This window comes from Coregonus clupeaformis, chromosome 6 (genome assembly GCF_020615455.1).
Source record: "Coregonus clupeaformis isolate EN_2021a chromosome 6, ASM2061545v1, whole genome shotgun sequence".
Taxonomy (NCBI): Eukaryota; Metazoa; Chordata; class Actinopteri; order Salmoniformes; family Salmonidae; genus Coregonus; species Coregonus clupeaformis.
Window position 1 is genome coordinate 1,624,280 of NC_059197.1, and position 10,027 is coordinate 1,634,306.

Sequence of the window (10,027 nt, forward strand, 5' to 3'; positions counted from 1 at the left end):
TAGCAGTTAGCGGTAATGATATGAAGGTTTGGTTTGGAAAGGTTTTTTCGCCTGGTCACAGACAGCTGATGTGTTGTGCACTGAAGTCCACAAGTGAAGGGAAAAAGTGAGCGGAGGAGAGCGCAGATAGTTGCGAGAAGGAATTATATATACAACGAGCAAAGTGATCATGCATTTCGTTCAAATAGAACGAAATGGGGGTAAAACATACCTTAATTTGTCCAATCGAAACTCTAATTTGCAACTGTTGGACTAATGATTACACCCTAGATCAGCTAGATGCAGTCAAGAGTGTGCAAGGCGGTATTGAATGTGTCACTGTCTGTCACCTTGATTACTTCAAATTCTCTCGACCTGTGCACCTACGTTGTAAACTTTAATTCATAGGCTAGGTTGTAGCAACCTCATCATGGGTAAAGGGAAAATTTGAGTATCATGTAGTAGCCTAAATCAATGTTACATTGAGCTGGGTGAATGGAATATGAATGGCAGTTTTCTAATATGCTGTAATAGAAATAAGGCCTTGCTCATAACAAAAAAATAAACATGCTCCCTCATCTTAAACGGCACCGACCACCGCTGATTCACACCCCTTGATTTTTTCCACATTTTGTTACATCCTGAATTTCAAATTGATTACATTTAGATTTTGTGTCATTGGCCTACACACAATATCCCATAATGTCAAAGTGGATTTATGTTTTTAGAACATTTTACAAATTAATTCAAAATGAATAGCTGAAATGTCTTGAGTCAATAAGTATTCAACCCCTTTGTTATGACAAGCCTAAATAAGTTCAGGAGTAAAACTTAACAAGTCACATAATAAGTTGCATGGACTCACTCTGTGTGCAATAATAGTGTTTATCATGATTTTTGAATAACTACCTCATCTCTGTAACTCACACATACATTTATCTGTAAGGTCCCTCTGTCGAGTAGTGAATTTCAAAGACAGATTCAACCACAATCACCAGGGAGGTTTTCCAATGGTTCGCAAAGAAGGACACCTATTAGTAGATGGGTGAACATTTTAAAAGCTGACATTGAATATCCCTTTGAGCATGGTGAAGCTATTACTTATACTTTCAATGGTGTATCAATACACCCAGTCACTAGAAAGATAAAGGCATCCTTCCTAACTCAGTTGCCGGAGAGGAAGGAAACTGCTCATTTCGCCATGAGACCAATGGTGACTTTAAAACAGTTACAGAGTTTAATGTCTGTGATAGGAGAAAACTGAGGATGGATCAATAACATTGTAGTTAATCCACAATACTAACCTAATTGACAGAGTGAAAAGAAGGAAGCCTGTACAGAATAAAAAATATTCCAAAACATGCATCCTGTTTGCAACAAGGTACTAAATTAATGCTGCAAAGCTTGAAGAATTTAAAAAAGAATAATGTGCAAATATTTTACAATCCAGGTGTGCAAAGCTCTAAGAGACTTACCCAGAAACACTCACTGCTGTAATCGCTGCCAAAGGTGATTCTAACATGTATTGACTCATGGGTGTGAATACTTATGTAAATTAGATGTTTATGTATTTCATTTTCTAAAAATGTGCTAACATTTCTAAAAACATGTTTTCACTTTGTCATTATGGGCTATTGTGTGTAGATGGGTGAAAAGAAGAAAAACAATTTAATCAATTTTGAATTTAGGCTGTAACACCAGAAAATGTGGAATAAGTCGTCATGGGTGTCTAGCATCATATTAATTATTATATTCATATTATAAAACGTGTTCATTCACATCATTATATAGTACTTTACATCCTAACATTTCAACGTGGCAGACCAAATAGATTTATCTCTCCGTGGGTTACCCAAATGTTCATGAGAGCTTATGTTTCCCACCATCTATTGGTGCACAACCTGTGGCTTCATTACAACGGCAACATAGTGAAACCTTTGCGATAAGAACATACGGATTGGTTGGAAATGCAAGGGGATTCAAAATAACTTTGTCAGCAGTACTGTCCTCATCAGAGAGAGAGAAAGGACCTATACTTCTGAGAACATATTGTTTGCTGCCTTAGTGGAGCGCAAACAGGAAATGAATGACACAGTTGAGTCTGAGGGTGCTTTGTTGCCGTGGCCTTGTTCAACTCTAGCATTTGTGGCAGACCAGGGGGTTTGATCAAGACGTTTACACAGATCAGACACAAGTGTGATACCTCAGTTTCAAGGGTGTTTATTTAAAACAATAAAGAAAAAGAAAATAAACTGGTCTCCTCCAGTACTCCTTCTGGGTTACCGTCTTCTGGGCTCCAGGGAATGCTGTCTCCTCTGGGGTAGAACACAGAGCCCCTCAGTTCTATCAGACCGTGAGGACGTCTGTCCGGTAGCAACCTCTCACTACCTCCAACCCTCACCAGCCTCAATCAGCCCCAATTAGTCCTGGCCGGAGGACCCGTCGAGACCTGGCACGTCCAGCAGAGGGAGCCACCGCCGCGTGATGAGTCTCCCCCTGGTGGCGCCCACTTCACCGCTAGACACTCTTTCTCGACAATCGAGTACTTACTTTCTTGGGGTATCAACTTCCAGCTTATGTACATGATGGAGGAACCCCCATCGTGTACCTGGTACAGGATGGCCCTAGTCCCATGTCGCAGGCATCCGTCTGCACCAGCATGGAAATCAGGCATCACGAGAATCGGATGGGAGCACAGGGCTTCCTTCAGGCGCCTGAATGTCGCTTCGGCCTCATCCGACCACTTCACTGTTTTTGGGAAGTGGGCCTTGGTCAGATCGGTAAGGGGTGAGGCTATAGCCGCAAATTTGGGGATAAACCGGCTATAGTATCCCGCCAGACCCAGGAAGGACTTGACCTGTGTCTTGGTGCGGGGAACGGGCCAGTCACAAACCACCTGGACCTTCCTCTCCTGGGGCTTGACGTTCCCCGTCCGATCAAATACCCCGGGTACTCCACCTCCTCGATCCCCAGCTTGCATTTCTTGGGATTCTTGTCTGAGCGCGTCAGGTGCTTTTCCCAACCGTGGCTGTAGATGATGACGTCATCCAAATAGGCCGCTAAGTATTGTTGGTGGGGTCGGAGGACTCGATCCATCAGGTGCTGGAACGTGGGCTGGGCTCCATGGAGACCGAACGGGAGGACCCGGTATTGGTATAAGCCGTCCGGTGTAGAGAATGCCGTCTTCTCCCGGGAGGAGGCTGCCAAGGGTACCTGCCAATATCCCTTGGTCAGGTCCAGGGTGCTGATGTACCGGGCCTTTCCCAACCGGTCGATGAACTCGGCACCCTCGGCATGGGGTAGGCATCGAACAAACTGATGTCGTTCACCCCCCAGAAGTCATTGCAGAAACGCAGACTACCGTCCGGTTTGGGCACCAACACGATGGGGCTGCACCATGCGCTGTGGGACTCCTCGATGACTCCCATCCTCAGCATGCCCTCCACCTCCTGCTTCACGTCCTTGCTTCGGGACTCGGGGATCCGGTATGGTCTCTTTCGTACCGTTTCTCCGGGCCGGGTGCGGACGTGGTGTTCAATTAGGGTCGTTCGGCCCAGCTTCTCGGAAAACATGGCGGTGTTCCGATCGATGAGCTCCCGGACAGCCAAGGCTGTCCACACGTGCCACCTCTTCAATAGGTTTCCGTGGTAAATCTGTTGCGGTTTCCGTCTCCCCGGCTGCCGTACGCGGTAATTTACGTGTCCCAGCTTCTCTGTCCCCTCGTACGGCCCGTGCCATGTGGCCAGGAACGTACTTTCTGCGGTGGGGATCAAAACTAGCACCTTGTCACCCACATGGAACTCTCGGGGCTGGGTACCCCGATTGTAGACCTTGACTTGAGCGCGCTGAGCCTGCATATGTTCCCTTACCACTGGCCATACAGTGTCTTGCAACAGTATTCACCCCCCTTGGCATTTTTCCTATTTTGTTGCCTTACAACCTGGAATTAAAATCGATTTTTGGGGGTTTGTATCATTTGATTTACACAACATGCCTACCACTTTGAAGATGCAAAATATTTTTTATTGTGAAACAAACAAGAAATAACAAAAAGAAACAGAAAACTTGAGTGTGCATAACTATTCACCCCCCCAAAGTCAATACTTTGTAGAGCCACCTTTTGCAGCAATTACAGCTACAAGTCTCTTGGGGTTGTCTCTATAAACTTAGCACATCTAGCCACTGGGATTTTTTCCCATTCTTCAAGGCAAAACTACTCCAGCTCCATCAAGTTGGATGGGTTCCGCTGGTGTACAGCAATCTTTAAGTCATACCACAGATTCTCAATTGGATTGGGGTCTGGGCTTTGACTAGGCCATTCAAAGACATTTAAATGTTTCCCCTTAAACCACACAAGTGTTGCTTTAGCAGTGTGCTTAGGGTCATTGTCCTGGTGGAAGGTGAACCGACCCAGTCTCAAATCTCTGGAAGACTGAAACAGGTTTCCCTCCTTCAATTCTGACCAGTTTCCCAGTCCCTGCCAATGAAAAACATCCCCACAGCATGATGCTGCCACCACCATGATTCACTGTGGGTATTGTGTTCTCGGGGTGATGAGAGGTGTTGGGTTTGCGCCAAACATTGCGTTTTCCTTGATGGCCAAAAAGCTCAATTTTAGTCTCATCTGACCAGAGTACCTTCTTCCATATGTTTGGGGAGTATCCCACATGCCTTTTGGCGAACACCAAACGTGTTTGCTTATTTTTTTCTTTAAGCAATGGCTTTTTTCTGGCCACTCTTCCGTACGGCTTAAAGTGGTCCTATGGACAGATACTCCAATCTCTGCTGTGGAGCTTTGCAGCTCCTTCAGGGTTATCTTTGGTCTCTTGATTAATTCCCTCCTTGCCTGGTCCGTGAGATTTGGTGGCGCCCTCTCTTGGCAGGTTTTTATGGTGCCATATTCTTTATATTTTTGAATAATGGATTTAATAGTGCTCCGTGGGATGTTCAAAGTTTCAGATATTTTTTTATAACCCAACTCTGATCTGTACTTCTTCACAACCTTGTCCCTGACCTGTTTGGAGAGCTCCTTGGTCTTCATGGTGCCGCTTGCTTGGTGGTTCCCCTTGCTTTGTGGTGTTGCAGACTTTGGGGCCTTTCAGCACAGGTGTATATATACTGAGATCATGTGACAGATCATGTGACACTTAGATTGCACACAGGTGGACTTTATTTAACTAATGATGTGACTTCTGAATGTAATTGGTTGCACCAGATCTTATTTAGGGGCTTCATAGCAAAGGGGGGTGAATACATATGCATGCACCACTTTTACATTCTTTATTTTTAGAATTATTTGAAACAACTTATTTTTTTCATTTCATTTCACCAATTTGGACTATTTTGTGTATGTCCATTACATGAAATCCAAATAAAAATCCATTTAAATTACAGGTTATAATGCAACAAAATAGGAAAAGGCACTGTATGGCTGTCTTCTGCTCCCTCATCATCTTTACGTGTTCCACCACGCTGCGTAAGGGTCGGCTGGGCTTCCCACACCTCCTTGGCGAGATCCAGTAGGCCGCGTGGTCTCCTCCCATAGAGAGGTTCAAAAGGAGGGTAGTAGCATGTCCCAGTTCTTCCCGTCCCCGCTTGATGACCTTCTGCAGCATTTGTTTGAGCATTTTATTGAACCAATCGACAAGCCCATCCGTCTGCGGGTGAAAGATGGAGGTCCGGATCTGCTTTATCTGTAGGAGACCACACAAATCTTTCATTAGTCGGGACATGAACTCAGTACCTTGGTCGGTCAGGATCTAGTTCTGAAGAGGTGGAACAGCTCCCGGGAGATTCCCTTGGAGTCCACCGCCCGTAGGGGAATGGCCTCGGGATATCGGGTGGCATAATGTAATATTACCAGGATGTACCGGTTGTCCTCGGGACGTTTTTACCAGGGGGCCCACTATGTCCATGGCGATGTGTTCAAACGGCACTACGATGATAAGTAGGGGAACCAGCCGGTTCCGGAAGTGTGCTTTTGGAGATTTGACACTCTGGGCAGCTGCGGCAAAAGTTTTCCACGGTCCACCTCATCCCGGGCCAGTGGAACCGGGCGGCGATCCATTCCCGGCTCTTCTCCATTCCCAGGTGCGCCCCCAACAAATGGGTGTGGGCCAGCTTAAAAACGGTTCCGACGTACCGGCGGAGCAGCAACAGCACCTCTCGAAGTTTCCCCTGTTCGTGCGACACCTGATACAACAGGTTATTTTTGATTTGGAAATAGGGTATCGCCAGTCACTCACCCCCGGCTTTCAAGTATGGAGGGTCCCTCGAAATCAAGGAGGGGAGCATGGGCTCCTCCTCCGGTTGTTCACCCAATAAGTCCAGGCCAGAGGACCTGTCAAGACCTGGCACGTCCAGCAGAGGGAGCCACCACCGCGTGATGTAGACTCCGTCTGTCACCAGGCCTCGACGAGTCTCCCCCTGGTGGCTTGTCTGCTGACGCCACACATTATTAATCTCAGAAATGGACAGAGATGAAAAATGATTGATCCATTTGGACTTCTGATTAATGTAGCTAGGGACGGCAGTGTCGCTGCCTGGGCATCCACCATAATATCTAAGGCAAATACAATAAGTAATCAGAAGGCTGATAAGAGGCTGGAATCTAATCTAATGGTGGTTGATTAAAGGAAAATCCCACTCAAAAATGGATCATACTATGACACTTTCTGTATATTGAAAGTTCTATATCTTGAAAACTTGATCGCTGACATGCAAAACATTTTGGGATGTATCAACAGTGGACTAATAATAAAAAATAAAAATAAAGATCGTTTTTGGGTAGATTTGTCCTTTAAGAGACAAGCTCTGTCTCAAATGACAACCTACTCTCCATATGTGGGGTTCTATGTGACTCTGTTAAAAAGTACAGTATTATATACAGTACTGTTGTGGTATTAGGGAAATCCCAAATGGAAATCCCAGCAGGATCGAGAACCTGTGTGAAGTCTTTGGAAAAGCCAAAGACTAATATCAGCAGGAAGTTACAAATGCTTTCAAATGAGGAATGCAAGATGACATGTTTCTCACATCAAGAGAAATTCTTTCAGTTATGAATCATGGGGGGGAAATCCCCAGGTAGAGATGTAGTGCAGAGCAAGAGTTCCCCTCAGGATGTGGGATGCATTTATTTAGTTGCCGCATAGTGCGGAAGTAATACTTTCTGCAATAAAAAACGGTTTTACAAGAAGTTATAGAGAAAGAGCACACAGGAAACTTTCTTTGACATTGATCAGTCCTGTGTGTGTGTAGACTAAGGGAGGTCATTAGGCATGGGGGAATAATGATGGCATAAATGGGGAGGGATAGCTCCTCCCGCCTGCCATTGGAATCCAGCCCCTGGAATGTGTGGTGCTGTGGATAATTGTTTACATCTCCAGCACTCTGTTTTAATCCCTCTCCACTTATTTTATCACCTGGCGCCGGGCTGCAATGTGGAATCAATTCTGCGGTGGGGATCAAAACTAGCACCTTGTCACCCACATGGAACTCTCGGGGCTGGGTACCCCGATTGTAGACCTTGACTTGAGCGCGCTGAGCCTGCATATGTTCCCTTACCACTGGCCATACAGTGTCTTGCAACAGTATTCACCCCCCTTGGCATTTTTTCTATTTTGTTGCCTTACAACCTGGAATTAAAATCGATTTTTGGGGGGTTTGTATCATTTGATTTACACAACATGCCTACCACTTTGAAGATGCAAAATATTTTTTATTGTGAAACAAACAAGAAATAACAAAAAGAAACAGAAAACTTGAGTGTGCATAACTATTCACCCCCCCAAAGTCAATACTTTGTAGAGCCACCTTTTGCAGCAATTACAGCTACAAGTCTCTTGGGGTTGTCTCTATAAACTTAGCACATCTAGCCACTGGGATTTTTTCCCATTCTTCAAGGCAAAACTACTCCAGCTCCTTCAAGTTGGATGGGTTCCGCTGGTGTACAGCAATCTTTAAGTCATACCACAGATTCTCAATTGGATTGGGGTCTGGGCTTTGACTAGGCCATTCAAAGACATTTAAATGTTTCCCCTTAAACCACACAAGTGTTGCTTTAGCAGTGTGCTTAGGGTCATTGTCCTGGTGGAAGGTGAACCGACCCAGTCTCAAATCTCTGGAAGACTGAAACAGGTTTCCCTCCTTCAATTCTGACCAGTTTCCCAGTCCCTGCCAATGAAAAACATCCCCACAGCATGATGCTGCCACCACCATGATTCACTGTGGGTATTGTGTTCTCGGGGTGATGAGAGTTGTTGGGTTTGCGCCAAACATTGCGTTTTCCTTGATGGCCAAAAAGCTCAATTTTAGTCTCATCTGACCAGAGTACCTTCTTCCATATGTTTGGGGAGTATCCCACATGCCTTTTGGCGAACACCAAACGTGTTTGCTTATTTTTTTCTTTAAGCAATGGCTTTTTTCTGGCCACTCTTCCGTACGGCTTAAAGTGGTCCTATGGACAGATACTCCAATCTCTGCTGTGGAGCTTTGCAGCTCCTTCAGGGTTATCTTTGGTCTCTTGATTAATTCCCTCCTTGCCTGGTCCGTGAGATTTGGTGGGCGGCCCTCTCTTGGCAGGTTTTTATGGTGCCATATTCTTTATATTTTTGAATAATGGATTTAATAGTGCTCCGTGGGATGTTCAAAGTTTCAGATATTTTTTTATAACCCAACTCTGATCTGTACTTCTTCACAACCTTGTCCCTGACCTGTTTGGAGAGCTCCTTGGTCTTCATGGTGCCGCTTGCTTGGTGGTTCCCCTTGCTTTGTGGTGTTGCAGACTTTGGGGCCTTTCAGCACAGGTGTATATATACTGAGATCATGTGACAGATCATGTGACACTTAGATTGCACACAGGTGGACTTTATTTAACTAATGATGTGACTTCTGAATGTAATTGGTTGCACCAGATCTTATTTAGGGGCTTCATAGCAAAGGGGGTGAATACATATGCATGCACCACTTTTACATTCTTTATTTTTTAGAATTATTTGAAACAACTTATTTTTTTCATTTCATTTCACCAATTTGGACTATTTTGTGTATGTCCATTACATGAAATCCAAATAAAAATCCATTTAAATTACAGGTTATAATGCAACAAAATAGGAAAAGGCACTGTATGGCTGTCTTCTGCTCCCTCATCATCTTTACGTGTTCCACCACGCTGCGTAAGGGGTCGGCTGGGCTTCCCACACCTCCTTGGCGAGATCCAGTAGGCCGCGTGGTCTCCTCCCATAGAGAGGTTCAAAAGGAGGGTAGTAGCATGTCCCAGTTCTTCCCGTCCCGCTTGATGACCTTCTGCAGCATTTGTTTGAGCATTTTATTGAACCAATCGACAAGCCCATCCGTCTGCGGGTGAAAGATGGAGGTCCGGATCTGCTTTATCTGTAGGAGACCACACAAATCTTTCATTAGTCGGGACATGAACTCAGTACCTTGGTCGGTCAGGATCTAGTTCTGAAGAGGTGGAACAGCTCCCGGGAGATTCCCTTGGAGTCCACCGCCCGTAGGGGAATGGCCTCGGGATATCGGGTGGCATAATGTAATATTACCAGGATGTACCGGTTGTCCTCGGGACGTTTTTACCAGGGGGCCCACTATGTCCATGGCGATGTGTTCAAACGGCACTACGATGATAAGTAGGGGAACCAGCCGGTTCCGGAAGTGTGCTTTTGGAGATTTGACACTCTGGGCAGCTGCGGCAAAAGTTTTCCACGGTCCACCTCATCCCGGGCCAGTGGAACCGGGCGGCGATCCATTCCCGGCTCTTCTCCATTCCCAGGTGCGCCCCCAACAAATGGGTGTGGGCCAGCTTAAAAACGGTTCCGACGTACCGGCGGAGCAGCAACAGCACCTCTCGAAGTTTCCCCTGTTCGTGCGACACCTGATACAACAGGTTATTTTTGATTTGGAAATAGGGTATCGCCAGTCACTCACCCCCGGCTTTCAAGTATGGAGGGTCCCTCGAAATCAAGGAGGGGGAGCATGGGCTCCTCCTCCGGTTGTTCACCCAATAAGTCCAGGCCAGAGGACCTGTCAAGAC

At 45.7% G+C, this 10,027-nt stretch overlaps 1 protein-coding gene across 1 annotated transcript in view; it reads right to left on the reverse strand.

Moving 5' to 3' along the window:
* Positions 1 to 2,959, reverse strand: part of LOC121568438 (glutamate receptor ionotropic, kainate 4-like) — a 180,740-nt gene extending 177,781 nt beyond the window's left edge. The window contains exon 1 of the mRNA XM_045220923.1: positions 2,530 to 2,959. Within this exon, the coding sequence (XP_045076858.1) occupies positions 2,530 to 2,959 (430 nt within the window). The remainder of the gene's footprint in view (positions 1 to 2,529) is intronic.
* Between the last annotated feature and the right edge of the window lie 7,068 nt (positions 2,960 to 10,027).